The sequence below is a fragment of the Protopterus annectens genome, chromosome 3.part1 (genome assembly GCF_019279795.1).
Source record: "Protopterus annectens isolate FY-2018-M chromosome 3.part1, PAN1.0, whole genome shotgun sequence".
Taxonomy (NCBI): Eukaryota; Metazoa; Chordata; order Ceratodontiformes; family Protopteridae; genus Protopterus; species Protopterus annectens.
Window position 1 is genome coordinate 450691989 of NC_056732.1, and position 17955 is coordinate 450709943.

Sequence of the window (17955 nt, forward strand, 5' to 3'; positions counted from 1 at the left end):
CAATGCTCTCTTCAAGAAAAAGGTTGCTCAACATGCTATTAATTTTATTATATGCCCCATTTAGCTCATTCTGGCTTGCACTAACATATACATCACTATTTAATAAACTCAACATTCTTGTTTCATAGACCTGTTGGTCTATAAACACCAGCCCACCTCCTTTATCAGGTTTCATAACCCTCACGTTACATACATTAAGCAGTTTGAGAAGATCCCGTTCATTAACAGTGATGTTTCTATTTCTGTTATACTTAGCTACACTACAATTAAGTGCATGCCTAATGTCCATTTCACAAATTTTCTCAAACATAACCAATGACGCTTGAAGGGGCGGGTTGAACAGACTTGAAACTCTTAAACTGTTAATAAGTCCAGAGTTTTGTCCCAGTTCACAAGTCAGATTGAGTTTACGAACAAACATTTTCAAGTCTATAACAGTTCTGACTACGTCAGCTCTGTGGTCCGGAACAAAAGTCGGCCCTTTGGCAAACAAATTGGCCATTTCCTCATCAACTTCCAAAGAGCTAAAATTAAAGATATGGAAGTCTCCTTCTGTATTCACTAAAACTTTGGGTAGGCACTGGACTACCTCCTCCTCCTGTTTTGACACCTTCTTTGTGGGGCTTGTTTCTTGTTGTGCCTTGGTTGTGCTGTTTGTTGCTGGCCGGTATGGGTACTCCGAAAACCCTGCTGAAAATTGTCTCCAATTTGATTGTTCATATTGTTCTGAGCAATAGAGCCGCCCCCCCCCCCCCAAACTTGGTTGTCGCCTTGGGCCATTCTGCTGTTGATAATTATGAATGCGCTCACTTCGGCGTACTTCTGTTGTTTGGGGAATGATTATATCATCCTCATTTTCCAAGTTAGTGTCTCCACTCGAAGCACTTGGGCCAGGTGGCCGCTTTTGAACCACCATGGCATCAGGTACTAACGGTGGTGGGGGGTAAGCAGTTGCTTTAGCATAAGCTTTAGCATAAGCATTCACATCCCTGTTAATCTTTTTTCTTTTAATCTCAATGTTTTTATTAATACTAGCGTCAATGCTGGTAAAAATTCTGGAATACTCATATCTGTAACGCTCAAAATCACAAGCATTCTTTATAGTCTGTTCCAGCAATTCCAAATCCACTTTGAGAGTGGATATCTGTGTAAGATAATGTTTTATCAACGCATCTAAAACTCTAGACCCTGGCGATTGAATAGTGCTATCAGTTCAAGATGAAATGTTGATTTATTTATTAAGCTGCTAAGGTAACGCCACTGGCATAACCCTTTCGGCACAATATTCTTATTAACACATTCTTGCAGATAGGACACTTCGAGTTGATATTTTCTACATTTAAAAAGTTTTGCATCAAACTCATTCAAGTGTCCGACCATGGAGTTGCTATTATTAGATATTTCATTAGTAACTCTGGAGATGTCATTATTAGAAAAAAAGTTGTTGTTGAGGTACATACCCATGGAAGGGATGTCACTGGATGATGATGTAGTCCTTCGTTGTAAAACCAATGGTTGAATGCCTGTAGCCAAGTTAACAGGACCTCCATTGTTGTTAACCATCGCTCCAGATTGTGCAGATCTCACCACTGGTGTCGCCGATAGAAGCTGCGGTTGCCCAGCCGGAATTGAAGACATAGATGTGTTACCTCCTGGTGTTCTGGAAGTCCCTGTGTTGTTGGCAGCTTCTGCACACTGCGTGAGCGTATTTACTCGGTTCAGCAACTGGTGTACCAAAACTGTTAAGTCGCCCATGTTATTCACCTCTGAGACTCCTCCTGGTGAAGCAAGAAATTCCTCCTCTTGTGTAAACAGAGGTTGGGAGTCTGTTCCAAAGCCACTCGCCATAAATAACTTACGTACTGACAAAAAAACAAAACTAGTGAAAACAAAAAAAGAGAGTGGATTTGTAGAACTAAACTCCTTTATTGGTAAGTGCTTTCGTTGGCAAAAGGTAAGCCAACTTCTTCAGACCATCGAAAAACATACAAGATACAATCCCATGTGAAAAGGAATGCCTTTTATACACAGTGTTAGTCTAATCAAGCAATCAATTAATTAAGTAAAAAACAATCAACAATAAAAAACCACAAGTAACCATTTGTTTGCTGAACCAGAGATTTGTTTTACATAGGTTTTTCTACAATCAGTAAACATTAGACAATAAACTTTCTCAAGTCTAATTTATCTCAATATTAAAAATACCAAATCACCCAGCCTTGTGATGGTAACTTATTTCCTTTAAAATTACTAAATTTTTAAAACCATGTATATTAAAAGATCCTAAATTGATCTATTTATTCAAAAAGGCTTGTAATGCTTATCTAGCTAAGGCTTTTACTTTGAGTAAACATTTGATAGATACATATTCATTTAAACCCGGCATAATATAAGCCATGGTACGGATCTGCCATGCCAGCCTGTTGCTAAGTTATGTTGAAAACACATAATCAGGCACCATGGCCAATAACTGAACTCCAATTACCTGGGCTGTACTGATAGCTGTGCCAAGAGTTCCAGCTATTATGAAAGTAAATTTCAACAGGACAATAAAAATAAAAAACATTAAATTGCTAGCATACCTCCTCTGAACCTGATTGTAAAATCACATGTTTAAGCTTAGTTATGAATTAAAAACCTCCCCAGTCAGCCCCCGCCCCATGCAGCCATTGCAGTGTCCTATTACTTGTCTATTTCTCCCCTGTTGCCATAAACATTGTTCAAAATTCTGTGCGCATATTGTTTACTGCTTTACTTCTACAATTATTTGGATTTCATGTAAAACTTTGACTTCAAATTTTATACTACAAACACTGATAGACACTTGCTAAAGAAACAAAAACAATCTCAACATGAAAACAGACTTAGCATTACAAATTCTGTGACTTTCAAACTCAGTCACTGAAACACCATTGAAACCCACATTCAAAGACAATGCATCTGGCCAGTGGTGGATGAAGTTTACCTTTGGACTGTTTTTGAATCATAGGGCTACTTTGGAACATTTTTCCAGTAAACAGTGAAACAAACCATATGAACCAATAAGAACATTCCAACCATAAAAAGCCTCTCGAACTTCTGTCATTACAATCCACCAGTATCAGTCAATATGCACAATCTCTGCAGAAGTAAACGGTACCTGAATAATTTCACCTGAAACAGATCTACAACTAATGAAAAGTTTTGCTGCTAGCAAACAACCGTATATTTCAGTGTTTCATCTACAAATTCAGGGCCTGCTGTCCTTGAAGAATAAATTGCATACTGTGTTACAGTAAAAAATGGTAAGCTGGTAATATTGCATGGATGGCAAACTGAAAACAGGTCGAAAGTTAGCAGACATCTCATCCAAAGGAGGACGTATTCAGGATTGCAGCATCCCGCCCCCTTGAAATAACACAGTATCAGCAATCCATCTACATGGTGTTGGAGTAGAACCCATAGTCTTCTGCATCAAAATGCAAGTATACTTTAAAATTCTATACCACAATGATGATACCATTTGAATACTAAACAAAAGAGCTGTACGTTGTAAACAAATTTAGCATGAGCAGCAGTAAATTTGTCTTCCCTTGAAGTTAACAATTCTTTGAAAATGAACTTGAAACTAAATTCTTTGAAAAATGCACATGAAACTCAGTTCCTTGAAAAATGCAGCTTCATAGTTGGAGGAGAGGGGATTCAGGCCATTTCCTGTAGCTAAAGTACTGTGTTTGAGCCTAAGCAAACTACTAACTACCTGATAACCCTAAGTAGGGCATTTCACTGTCTTAACACATGCACCTGAATCTGAAGAAATCAGAACAAAACCTCAATAAATAGGGACAGATTATAAGTATTGCTCTTATGAACTCAGAAAATTGGTAGAATAACAGGATTTCTGTTAGTATACACTTATGTAATCTGATTCAGAAGGCTATGAAGTCAAACTGAAATGCGAGTCATTACTTAGCAACTTCAATCCTTTTCTGAGGAACAGATGAAAACATGGGGCAAAAATAAGGACATTCTGCAAAAATCTGGACAGTTAAGGGTTATACTTCCTACCTCTTACACACACACACGGCCATGTGCTCTTGACAAAGACACAGTGGGAGAAAACAGTCCTAAATATATTAACACCTGTTAAATATTGCTCTTATAAGCTTAAAAAGTTGAGAGAAAAACAAGTTTTGCATTACTATGAATTTTCTGAAGGATATGAACTCTAAAGCTGAAATGTCTGCCATTATTTTCTGATGTCAGTGCTCATTGATTTGCAAGGGATTTATCAGAAAAAGTACAATTTTATGAGAAAGAGACAAAAAAATTATGAGGCAAAAATCTGGACATTCTGAGAAAACCTGTATAGTTGAGGGCTACACTACGGACCTCTTAACTCACACATACACTTGTCTCCTTCTTACACACACACGCACCTCTCTACCTCGTACTTGCACATAAACACAGACACGCACACACATAGACCATGCACTCTGGAAAAAGCCACAAATAATGGAGGAACATAGTCCCAAATATAGGAACACCTTTTAAATATTGCTCTTACAGACTGATAAAGTTGATAGGTTTTGCATTGCTATGCATTTTCCAAAGGATACAAACTGTTTTCTAGCTTCAGTGCTCAATAATTTGTCAGGGATTTGCCAGAAAAACTCAGTTTTATGAGAGGTACACGAAAACTATGAGGGATATGAAGCAGTCTAACAAAAAAAGAAAGAAAAAAAAAAAAAAAACCTTAAAAAGTCTTGCCTCAGTCAACTCTGCAGAAGGAGTCCAACCAGCATCACACAACTACGATAACTGACTGGAGGGAAAGTAACAGTTTGTTGAACTTTCCCTCCAAGTTCTAACTGCCACAACTGCCAGATAGAAAACATAGCTGCTATGCCGCTATAGGACAAGCAATCACTCGTTCCATGTCAGCCGCAAATGCAGAAGGTAATGGTTATTACTACCCTGTTTACAAAGGCAGGGAAAGCAGCTGGTTAGCCGCAAATCCAGAAGACACGGAAGAGAAGTGTATTTGTAGGGTTTTTTTATTTTTAACAGTCACTCTGCAGAATAATAAAGTGGAACTCCGCAGACCCCTAGAATTAATCATACAGACCCCTAGGGGTCCGCGGATCACAGTTTCAGAATCACTGATGTAAAGTATGACAGGTATTTTGTGAGATGTCATCACTGTTACGTGCAAGTGCATCCGATACCCCTTAAACCCTGAAATTTATTATTTTTTACACACAATTCCAAATAGTTATAATGTAATACCAATGCCATATATTAATTACTGCTGCTGTTAGCATAGCCCTTTAAAAGGCCAGAAATATCACAGCAGTTTATCATCACTACAGGGGTGGTCCTGTGTACTTATGATCCTTCTTCACTGATGGTGAGTCTTAATCTTTACAATTGCCAAAATAAACAAGTGAGCAAAATAATGTTTGGAAAATAAGGTGGTACAGCAAAAGGTTAGCAAGTAGTAGTATTTTTTTTAGAGTGTTGTAATTAATATTATTATGTGGTTATCAGCTGCTGCTGGTCTGTAATAAACATTTTCTAAGGGGGCATAAGAAAATTAATGTGAGTGGGTGGGTCATGGATAGCTGAGATGCAAAAAGGAACAGTTTTGGTTTTGCCTTTTATATTTGTTCTAGGATAATGTTGGAGAATGTGTGCTTCTACAGTATGAAGTAGTGAAAATTATCTTGTCAGTTTAAGCGAGTAGGTTTCCATTTGAAACCTTTGTATCTACCCAACAGACAACTGATTAAAGCATGTTTAGTTGTGCGTGCATATATCTGTCTCTGTCTGTATGTATTTATTCAACAGTTCAACATATTTCTTTGTGTGTATTTTGTGTGTACAGACAGAAGCATGTATGTGTGTATATGTATGTGTATATATGTGTGTGTGTATATATGTCTATATATATATATATATATATATATATATATATATATATGTATATATATGTGTGTGTGTGTGTGCATATATATGGATTCACTTTATATCCTGGAAATACTGAAATGTCGAAATTCAGTATTTCGAAGCTTTAAAGTCAAATTTATGTAACATAGAAAACTCAGAAGCGAGAAATTCAAAATCTCGCACACTGGAGATTTTGAATTTCGCGCTGCTACTGCACACACCATCCTCCCCACACACAAACACAAGCTCTCTACTACATAAAAGCAGGGGGGGAAGCCCCCCTGCACCCCCCTACTTAAATATTCTAACTCCAAGGTTGCACTACACACAAACATACACACAGCACCACCACACAAGCTACATTCTGCTCACACACACACATCACAACAACAAAACACACTAACACACACCACAGCCCCTACCCAAAACCCTTAACACACACACACTTACCTGAATCCGTAACCACAGCGGAACCTCAGAAGTGCAAAATTCAAAACCTCCGCTATTCGAGGTTTTGAAATTCGCACTTCTGAGGATTCCACTTTATGGGCTCGAAATACTGAATTTCGACATTTCAGTATTTCAAGCTTCTAAAGTGAATCCGTATAATATATATATATATATATATATATATATATATATATATATATATATATGTGTGTGTGTGTGTGTGTGTGTGTGTATATATATATATATATATATATGTATATATATATATAAAATGTATACGTGCATGTATGTATTGGGTAACATTGGTCGATAACAGTTTCAGCACACTCAGTATTAACTTTTAATAATCCGAAATGTGGTGCTTTTACAGTTTTTTTTTTCTCCACAGAAGTTTACTTGCAAGAAACATTTAAACCATTAGTGAACATATCACCAGATGCAAGGCAAGTTGATTTTTTTCTGACTTTCTGCAAAAAAAAGTTGAAAAACAGGCCATATGCTTATAAATAATTGAAAATCTGCATTTATAATCCTGCTGTTTTCAGTGGAGATTTACTTTCATGTATTTTAAGTGGTTTAAGCTAACCTGCTACTTAGAGAAACTGAAACATTGAGGTATGGTGTAAATCCTTCCTGATATATACAAGGTGGTTATGCAAGGCAATTAATTTGGGCCCTGAAGGCAAAGTCTGAGCTGTAGTTGTCAGTGTTCTTTGTTTGGGGTGAGTCTTGCAACTTGAGGTACTGTGGTTTGGCCTTAACTTGGTAATTGTTTTAAATTCTTGGACTGTTTAAGTACACTACAAGACTGAATGTGCAAAAGTGGACAATATATTAAATCAGAGGTTATTGTGTCTTGGAGTGGTCACTTTTATTGGATGTACAGTGATCTCAGTTATGTAAGTGCTGCTTATACACAATAGCAAAGTCTGACATTTGCTATTGTCCTGCAGTTTCACTTTTATAATTCTAGAATTCAGAGTTACTAGTCTTGGAAATGTGACACTGAACCCCTTAACATTAAGAAGCAGAGTTGTTGTTGTTCTTTCGGCTTTTCCCGGTAAGGGGTCACCACAGCGGAACTCACCGCACTCCAGCCGAGAATCGAACGGGAGAACCTCTTGCTGTGAGGCAACAGCGCTACGGCTGCACCACTGTGGATGTCTGCACCACCGCGGATGTAAGAAGCAGAGTGCTTCTTTAAATTTTAAATAGAAGGAAGGGAAGATCCTGTAAACAAAAATGAAATACTAAAACTTTGATGTTAAATGCTAATGACTGAGAGTATGTTTTGACACTTGCAAAAGGTGAGTTTAAGATTTTGGATGCAGGGCTTGAATTTTTACTGTACAGCATCATTGTGGGATTCAGTTTGCTTAGCATACTGTTGAATCAAATTCCCCAGACCTTTTTCATCTGCTTATTTGAGAATGTTAGCATGGTCTTTGCCCTGTGCAGCCTTGTAGTCGTCACACTTCAACTTCCATGACACTACGCTGACAACTTCAGACTGTGGTCAAGGGAGTAAAGAAATCTGTAGTGTAAGCAGTAAAGGGATGAAAAAGTGTGCTGAGATAATATCAGGGCATCTCGGTGAGGCTACATTTTGACAGCTGTGGAGGGCTTTTTTGAATGGCCTATCCTTTATCCCACTGGTTCCCAATGTGCAATGTATGCTGTCTTATCTCTGATCTAGTATCACTGGTCTCCACTGTAACTGTAGTCCTTAGATGTAAACCCCACCCATTTCTCCTAATGAACATTGCCTGGCAAAAATTTGCCACCCCCATAGCTTCTTAAGGATCAAGCCAATTAATCGAACCTGAGACACCTATGTTATAGCCAGGGCTTAACTGTCAACTGTTTCTGATAAAAGAGGAATAGCTTGAGATGGAATCTCTTCTGATAGCAGTGCAGCCCATTTGGGGAGTGAAGGTTGTGATATGAGCACTTGTCGAGTCTTTTGCACAGCTGCCGTATTTTGTGATCATATTTTCCTTTACTCTGACTGCTTTCGTGATCTGCTTTGCTTTACCACTTTATTTGACAATACATTCAGCAATGCTCCTTGTTATCTGTTCTTCTTAAAACCACTCTGCAGTGAACTGATAATTCTTTCAAGAATGCATTACCATCCTGAGACACTGCAGTGTTTGACAAACAGATAAAATCTGTATTTGACCTTAACTGGGTTGTTTTGTAAGCATAACTCACATTTAAATATATTTTCCTCAAACTTTGTGACTATCAAAACTTTTGTCAAGCAGTGCTTTTTCATAGACCTCATAAATTCACAGTTTACCCCACATGCAAACAGCTTCCTTTAGATACATGTGTTTCACCCATTTTCCTGCTCTCTTTCTGTCTGCACTACATTTCAGGTGTACTTAACAGTTGCTGTCCTCTGTGCACTTCCATTAATTTACAGGTATAATATAAGTGTTCTCTCTTCCCATAAATCTGCTTTTGGTTTTTTTGCAGTACTTCACTTTCTGGTGTTAAAAGTATGTAGAGCACATCTCCTTCCCTGTGCCTTAACATGTCTTCCCCCATTCAGACTGTAAATCTGGTGTTGCCCGTCTCATTCTGCTTCACTTATGGGTCTCGAATCTGATCCAACTCTGCCACCACCCACAGATTTTAGCTTCCTGGCTCGAACTCTTCCCTACCCATAATCCTCTACCCCTAACCCAACCTCCTCAGATTTTGTTTGCTGCTGGTGTGCCCAGATGTGGTTTTCTAGTGCTCAGCTAAGTCTTGGCTTTTTGAAAGTTTTTTTGTACTCTCTTTCTCTTTTATTGCACTTTGATTGTATTGGTAGTGTTCTTTGTCTCCTCCCCTTTGTTCTTGTCTTTCAAGGTGCATTAGGCTTTTCTGTTTGCTCTTTCCTTCTTCTTTTGGGCTTTGGCCCTTCTCTCTCTCTCTCCTTGCGCAGTAGTTGTGAAAGTTGTTAGTAGAAGTTGCAGTTCATTGATATTGGTTCATACTTAGTAGCTGTAGTTAGCAGTCACTGATAATTATTCCTTTAGTGTTGGCTGTTTGTTAGTTATTGTGGTAGTTGAGAATTATTTTTAATTGTTTCCTATGGAGAAGCCAACAGGTTTCAAAAGGTGTTCCAAGTGTGACAGGAAGAATCTGCACTTAGATGCTCATGACCACTGTGTGTATTGTTCAGGGCCAGCTCATCTGGACACCCCTTGCAGCATTTGTGGGGAGTTCAACCCTAGAGCCATACAGGAAAGGAAAAAAAACTTATCTTGAAGGGTCTTTTGCCCATTTTCTCCTTTTCTCCAGGGACTCAACCCCCCCCTCTAAGCTTTTGCTTGGTTCCGAAGTGAAGAAAATTCACCTTAAGGAGCCTAGAGCATCTTTGGAGCCAACGACTATGTCTGCTCCGTCGGATCGGATTGACTTAATGGCTCTGAGTGAGCCCTCCACTTCTGCCACACCTGTGGATCCTAAGTCTCTGATCCGAGTAGTCCTCTTAGGATCCATAGGTCTCTGGATCCGCAGTCCTCCTTGAGGTCTGCAAGGAGATCCACTACTACAGTTTCTGTGACCATACCATCCAAGATCCTACAAGACCCCCAGGCATTCTCAGCCATCTTCAGTGGCTTCCTCCAGGTCCTCGCTGAGCCTTTATCTTGACATGGACAAAATGGTCAGATCCATCATCAATGACTCTAGTCATATGTGGGTTCTTCCTGCTCCATCCCCTTATGGATCTGAGCCTGCTCCATTTGCTTCTTTTTCTACTTCTCCGGTCTGAGTTTTTGTTTGGGCCCCAGGACAGTATTCTCTCAAGGTATTGGGGTCAGATCAGAGGGCTTTTGCTTCCTCAACTCCGGCCATTACCTTGACTGCCTCTTCTCCAAGGTCTTTGGATCAGAGTGCATCCTGGATCCGAGATGTTGTGTTTGGATCTGAGGGGAGAGGTTCTCAGTCCCTCCCCCTTGGACCTTCGGCTGTTGACAGTGCAAGTCCGGTTCTGTCTGAGAGTTGAGGTTCTGGTGAACTGCCTCCATCTTCCTCTGTAGTTTCAGTTCCTATGGAACTCATTACGGTCTCCCCAGGACCCTTGACTTTCCAGGGTTTAGAAAAGGCTTTTTCTGTCAACAGTGCTTGACCCTTGGACTGCTACTCCACCCCATCTGCCCACTCTGGATTGGGGCCTGTGATCTACCATTTCTGCCCAGGTTCAACCTGTCTCGAAGGGCCTCCAGTCTGCTCTACCAGAGGTGGCCCCTTCCTCTTCCTACTCCTCCCCTGAGTACCCCACTGAGGAGATCCCACGGAAGAGGACGTGCAAATAGAGGCATCTGTACTCCCCTATGGAGTCCCTCACTGAGGATACTAATTACGATGAGGTAGAGGGATCTCCAAAAATGCCACCAGAGGATGTCTTTTTGTCAGACATTCTAGAGATCTTGAAGTTAAAAGGTGGCTGGTGTTCCAAAAGCCCCTCTTCAGAGGAATCTGTATTCCTGGAGGCCTTCAAGATGAGACCATCTGCATCTTGAGTAGTCTCCCCGGCAGACGCTGTTATAGACCTTGTAACCCATCTGGCCTGGAAAGAGCCAGACACCATAGAACCAGTTCCTAAATGTCCAGATAAAATCCTGCCACTCCTGGAGGACCACGCTTTCTAGACTAAGAGTATTCCAGTTGACAATATGGTGGTGGCAGCTGTTACTAAGAAAGACCTCGATCAGCAAAGCTGGACTGTCCATCTGCTGAATAGGGAGTCCAGAACAATACACAGGTTTGGGAAGCATGCTTATGCCCCTGCTACCTTTTTGCTGAGGGCTCTTAACTATCTGGCACATTTTACTCACCTTCAGAGAGACTTAGTCAAAGAACTCACTGATTCTCCAGCAGAGTGTATGCCCAAGGGGAGTTTGATAAAGTTTCTCCTAAGCTAACCACTCTTACTTATATAGTTAACTACTCCATAAGACTCATTTCCCACTCAGTGGGGGGGGGGGTTTCTTCTAGAGCAGTCTGCACCAGCATCATGATGCATTGTCATGCTTGGATGAGTTTGTGATTTTGCAGAGCCTTTTAAGGCGTCTTTTGTCAAAGCCCCCTTCGATGATTCCTTGCTGTTCGGACCATCTGTTAAGGACACCCTGACCTGCAGTGATCAAGGTAAGACCTTGCCTGCTGTGAGGGTTAAGTTTTCCACCCCTCAATGAACCTACTCTAGGAATCAAAAGGGGGGGGGGCTAAGAAAACTTGGTTCCATAAGTCATAAGGTTCTTTTCCTGATCAAAGTGGAGAGTTCTCCTCCAGAGGCAGAGGAGGAGGCTATAATGGGAGATGCCACCCTAGAGGCAGAGAGGACCTTCAGAACCAGTGCTCTAGGGATTCTTTTCCCAACAAGCCCTTTCAGCACTGCCCGACCTTCCTACTCTTGAGGCCGTCGGGGTCGTTTCTCTCTGCACTCAAGCACCACGGCCCAGATCACGGCAAACACTTGGGTGGAAACATTTTATCCAGAGGCTATTACATTCCCTTTTCCTTTCCTCCTTCAAATGTATTGAAGAGGCTTCCAGATGTTCTACCCAGTCAGAGGGAGTTGGCAGTTTCCAAAATTGCCAAATTGCTGTAGAATAGTGTCAGCCAAGAGGTCCCAACTGGTTAGAAAGGGCCCAGAACTTACTCTTACTTCTTTTTGGTGCCAAAGAAAACCAGGGACCTATGGTCCATTCTGAACTTAAGCAATCTCAACTTCTACATGAAGAAGACCAAGTTCCGGATGGTGACAGTACAGTCCTTACTGAGGAAGGACGACTGGATGTGCTTGGTGGATTTCAAGGTTGCATGCTATCATATAAAAATAGACAGGCACTCCAGAAGTCATCTGCGCTTTTGCCTGTGAGCCAATAATTTTCAATTTCGAGCCCTTACCCTGTGGTCTCACCACAGCTCACTGGGTGTTTACTAAGTGTATTCAGTGGTTGCAGCTCATCTCCAACTGCAAGGGTTTCAGGTATTCCTGTATTTAGAAGATTGGCTTCTGACTGCTCCCACTCTGTGTCAAATTTGTCAGGACAGAAACTATCTTTACAAGCTGTTTCACTTTCTAGGCATTACTGTAAACTTGTACAAGTCACAACCAGTGGTGGTTCAGAACCTGGAGTTCATTGACACTCTTAATCGAATAGCTGCTTTGCCACAGCATTCCAACAACACCTTGGAATCTCAGGTCCAAGCTATTCTGAATCTCCCATCTCTTCCATCCAGGTTGATTCTACGAGCTGTGGAATCCATGGCAGCTGCTATACTTTTGGTTCTGCTAGCCAGGTACTATATGCGCATTCTTCAATGGATGCTATCTGTTCAGTGGTCTATTCTACATCAGCCGCAGTCTGTTGCTATCAGACTGATAAACATTTGCAGGTCCCATCTGTGGGATTTGTCAGTCAGCAAACCTTTCACTCTCCCTTTACCGTCAGCCACTGTGACCACGGATGCTTCCCAACTAGGGTGTTGAGGTGCAATTCCGGGGGAAGATGGTCCAGGGCACATGGACTCAGAGACCAGTTTGCTTGTTAATGTCTTGGAGATGAAAGCTGTCCTTTTGTCGTTGCAAACCTTTCAGGATGTCCTCCCTCCAGGGACTATTGCTATTCACACAGACATTGTCAGTAGTCTGATACATCAGCAAGCAAGGAGGAACTCATTCATACCCTCTCTGCAGAGAGGCCATGAGGGTCTGGGAATGGGCGATCTCTTCAAACTGCTATCTACTTGCAATACATGTACCAGGGAAATCCAACGTGTTAGCAGACAGGCTCAGCAGGTCTATTCTAATGCCTCACGAGTGGTCCCTCAGTCAATCAGTAGCGAATGAGATATTCGACCATTGGGGTCTGCCCTGCTGTGACCTCTTTGCATCTCCTTACAACAACAAATGCAGCAGTTACTTCGCTTTGATTCTCCCTTCAGGGGGCTCCCTGAGACATGCTGTGGTCCACGACTGGCCTCCGTGACTCCTGTGTGCCTATCCTCCTCTTCCTTTGAACCCAAGATTTCTTCAGAAAGCCAAATGGTTAAAGTGCATGGTGATCCTCATTGCCCCTTTTTGCCCCCATCAGGTGTGGTTCCCCTTTCTCTAGTCTCATCTCAAACATTCTCCATGGATGCTGAAAGCCAAACTAGATCTCCGATGCCACCCAATCTCCAACCACTCAAGTTAACCACATGGTTTCTCCAGTTGCCATGATTGCTAGAGGGTCCAGGTTCTCTTCTGTGGTCAAGGCTGTCCTTTTGACCTCTCAGAAAGAGTCTACTAAGAAGGTACAGTGGATATAAAAAGTGTACACACCCTTGTTAAAATGCTAGGCATTTAAGATCTAAAAAAATATGAGATCACAATAAATCATTTCAAAACTTTTCCCACCTTTAATGTGATCTATAACCTGTACAATTCAATTGAAAAACAAACAAATCTGTTAGGGGAAAAAATATAAAAAACGTACAATAAGCTGGTTGCATAAGTGTGCACACCCCCAAACTAATACTTTGTTGAAGCACCTTTCAATTGAATTGTACAAGTTATAGGTCACATTAAAGGCGGGAAAAGTTTTTAAATGATTTGTTGTGGTCTCATTTTTTTATATCACAAAACCCTGGCATTTTAACAGGGGTGTGTACACTTTTTATATCCGTTGTATATTAAGAGTAAGTGGAAAGGTTCTCTATTTGGGATGTCAGCAATCACATTGATCCCTTGTCGGCTCTTATTCCCTCTATTTTCCCTCTTCTAGAATCTTTATATAAAAACGGTTCTAGTTTTTCGACCATTAAACTCCAATTTCTACTCAGGATTACCTTCAGGATCTGTTGCTTCTGCTAGGTTATGTAAAACCTTCACAAAAGGGGTTTTTCTTCTAAGGCCTCCAATCAAAGATTCTACTCCTCCATGGGATTTGACTGTTCTGCAAGCTTTAACTCATGCCCCTTTGAACCGGCTAATGATTGTGACTTGAAATATTCGTCATTGAAATCTGCTTTTCTTGTTGCCATTACTTCTGCAAAAAAAAAAATGGTGTCCAAGCTACAAGCTTTTTCTTTCCAAACATCCCTACATCATTTTTCACAAGGATAGGGTTTCCCTCTGTATTAATCGTTCTTTCATGCCGAAGGACACCACTTCCACCAATGTAAACCAATGCATTCAGTTACCGGTGTTCTTTCCTAACTATTCTAATAAAGGGGAATATGTTTTGCATTCGTTGAATGTTCATAAGCAGCTCTGTTTTGTACTTCCATAGCACAAAGTAGTTTAGAATGTCTGAGCAGTTGTTTGATGTTATTCGTGTTTCACTGTTGCAGTCATCACACTTGGGTTATCTACCAGCAGGTAGCCCTCAGTCAGCCGAAGTACCAGAGACTTAGTATTTCTCCGTCAGTTGCTGTCACTTCAGGACTGACGTCAGGTTGTTAGGGGTATAAAAACAGGCAGCCGACGCCATTACATCAGTCTTTCTTGCCGAGGAGCCCAAAGCAGTAGAAGTTCGCACAAGTGCCAGTCGGCCGCTACCTGAGTTTTCGTTTCCGAAATTGAATCATCTTGAAGTCTTCTAAAGCTAAGTATCCTGTTGGGGATCCTTTTTTCTTGCTCTAACCGATGTCAGAAAAAGTTAACAATTGTCTCGCCTGTGGAAAGCAAATACCACACCGAGATTTCCATTCTTACTGCGTCACCTGTTCAGACCCAGACCACAATGTACCCCGCTGTTGGTTTTGTGCGTTATTCAACGCCCGTACTATTCGTCGTCAGGCCCTTATTGTAGCTAAATACTTTCGTTCTCGATCTCCGTGTTCTGAAATGGCTTTGGTAATCTATCCAACTACCGATCTTCCGAAAAAACTTAAGGATCAAGACAGAGACAGATCGCACAGGTCCAAAACTGCCAACGATGCTTCCGTTAAGCTAGTCGCCGGTACTCAGTGAGGCACTTTTGCAGCCCCTGATGCCCGCTTCAGTGGATTCGCAGGCTGTTACCGAGACCCGTTTGGAGTCCGGTATGCCACGAGACTCTTCTTTGTATACAGAACCTGTGGATGTCTCTTACCTTGGATGGGCCCAGAGCCTCTGTGCAGGCACCGGCTTCCGAGGAAGTTCTTCACACTCCCGATATTCGACTCAAACCGACGACTTCTTTCATGTCTTTAGTTCTGTCTAAAACTACCGAGTTTCTAAGGCGAAGAGTATGAGCTACGCCTAAAAAAACGATGACCCAAACTCAAGCACCTGCTTCCTTGCCACAAATGCTTAAAATGGCAGAAGACCTGATTATGCTGATTAGAGGAAACCAGCCTTCCCCTGCTAAGAGAAAAAGAGATCTGTCCACAGCAGCTTTAACAGACCAACAGTCCGACGACTCTGAGGTTTCTGAATATAAAGACATGCTTTTATCTGCTTATGAGGATTCAGATGCAGAGGAATCCATTCCCTCTGCTTCCCCTCCAGAGGATTTTTCTTTTGGTGAAACCCTACATACTTTAAGAGAGCATTTCCACTGGGAATGCCAAGACCATCCTCAGTCAAAGAAGAGACTCAATTTTTAGATTTGCCACAACATAGACCTTTAGCAATCCCTCCAGTTCTGGATGTTGTGGATGATGTCTTTATGGAATCCAGTCTAACTCCTGATATTTTACCCCTTGCGCCAAGGAAACCAAACGGGTACTACAGAGTCCCTAACCCTCACAAATTTATTTTCAAAAATCCTACTGCTGATCCAGAGGTCATTTCCCAGGGGCCTAAAGGTATAAAAGCAACTACAGCTAAGAATCCCACCCCTTCGGACAGAGATTCCCAAGCTTTAGACAGATGGGGTAAAAAAGTATACACCTCTGCAACTCTCGCCATTAGGGCATTAAAATGCCAGTTTCACATGCTGAAATACCAGCAATATATTATGGAACTTATTAAGCAAAAATTATCTACCTTTACAGATTGTGCAGAAAATAAAGAATTTCAAGAGCTTATGCATTCTGCAAGCCAAGTCAGCAAACATACTTTGCAATGTGGCTTTGACACCCTAGAAGCATCTTGCAGGGCAGCAGTCACTGGTTCTGTACTGAGGAGGCATGCTTGGCTTAAGCAGCAGACCTTGCCAGACCATGTCAGATCAAAATTACTAGAGGGCCCCCTTGAGCAAGGACAATCTGTTTGGCACCAAAGCAGAAGAGGTTCTAAAAAAGATGGAAGAAAGATCTAAATCTATGCAGACAGTCAAAGATTTTTTACAAGTGCAGCCTCCTAGATTCAGTAGGCATTGCCCCTCAAAACATTGGTCCTTTCCAGCCTCCTCAAGGCCATCTCAAACTAGACCCAGGGGAAACAAACCCCCCAGATTACAGTCTCAGGGTATGCAGAGAGATTTTAGCAATGGAGTACCTCCACTTCTAAAACAGGGAGTGCTAAGCCACCCCCTTATGGAAAGAATTTGCAATGACTTCTCAACCCCATTCCTCATCTCTGCCCGTGCCCCTAAGAGGAAAACTTGCCCATCATGCAAAAAACTGGACCTCCATCACCAAAGACCAATGGGTCCTCAACATTGTATCCCAGGGGTACAAATTTTACTTCCTCTCACTGCCAACCTCAAAAGGGTTCCCAAACCTTTCTCCAAACCAGTGGGTAGTGGCACAAAACCAAGTTCAATCCCTGCTGTCCATAAGGGCAATTCAACCTGTTATGCAGAACAAATATGTCAAGGGTTTTGTTCCAGACTTTTCCTGATACCCAAAAAGAGGGCACTTGGCGCCCAATCCTATATCTTTCCATTCTATACACCTTCCTGGTGGTACCAAAATTCAAAATGCTCACCCTGCAGCTTCTTCCTATGCTGTCCAAAAATGCCTGGTTAACCACCCTAGACCTAAACAAAGCCTATCTGCACATCTCTATCAGAGACTTGTGCAGAAAATACCTACGTTTCAGGGCAGGATCTATGCATTATAAGTTCTGTGCACTTCCCTTTGGCTTATCCACTGCTCCCAGAGTATTCACACAATGCCTGGCTCCAGCCATTGCCAATTGCAGACCGAGAAAGATTCAAATTTACCCATACTTGGACGATTGCCTGATTCAGGCAGAAAGTCAGGGAAAAGCTGTTGCAGCACCTGACATTTGTAAAGAACCGTCTAACCTTGCTGGGGTACACTATCAACGAAAAGAAATCAAAACTAATCCCCAGTCAAAAGAATGTATTCCTGGGAGCAAGCTTGGACACAGCATCCCAGATGGCATTCCTTACTCCAGAAAAACAAGCCTGACAGGCTACTTCTCTCAAATGGCCACCAGAACCCAGCTATCCGCAAGGAAAATCCTGCAGACCCTAGGGTTCATGGCCTCTTGCATTCTACTAATTTCATATACCAGACTGCATATGAGGAAACTTTAATGGTACTTCAAAGTCTTTGGTGCCAACATTCTCATGACCTGGAAACCGTCATACCTTGTCTAAGGACAGAGTTTCTTTGGTGGGCAGCAGCATACAACCACAACATGGGACTTCCCTTTATTCAACCCTTTACTGTGGACAGACCTTAACCACA

The 17955-nt window shown here is 41.6% G+C and overlaps 1 protein-coding gene across 1 annotated transcript in view; it reads left to right on the forward strand.

Annotated features, from left to right (window-relative positions):
• Positions 1-17955, forward strand: part of PRKAG2 (protein kinase AMP-activated non-catalytic subunit gamma 2) — a 3182689-nt gene that overhangs the window by 2664053 nt on the left and 500681 nt on the right. Inside the window, 1 exon segment of the mRNA XM_044066896.1 lies at positions 6767-6821. Within this exon segment, the coding sequence (XP_043922831.1) occupies positions 6767-6821 (55 nt within the window).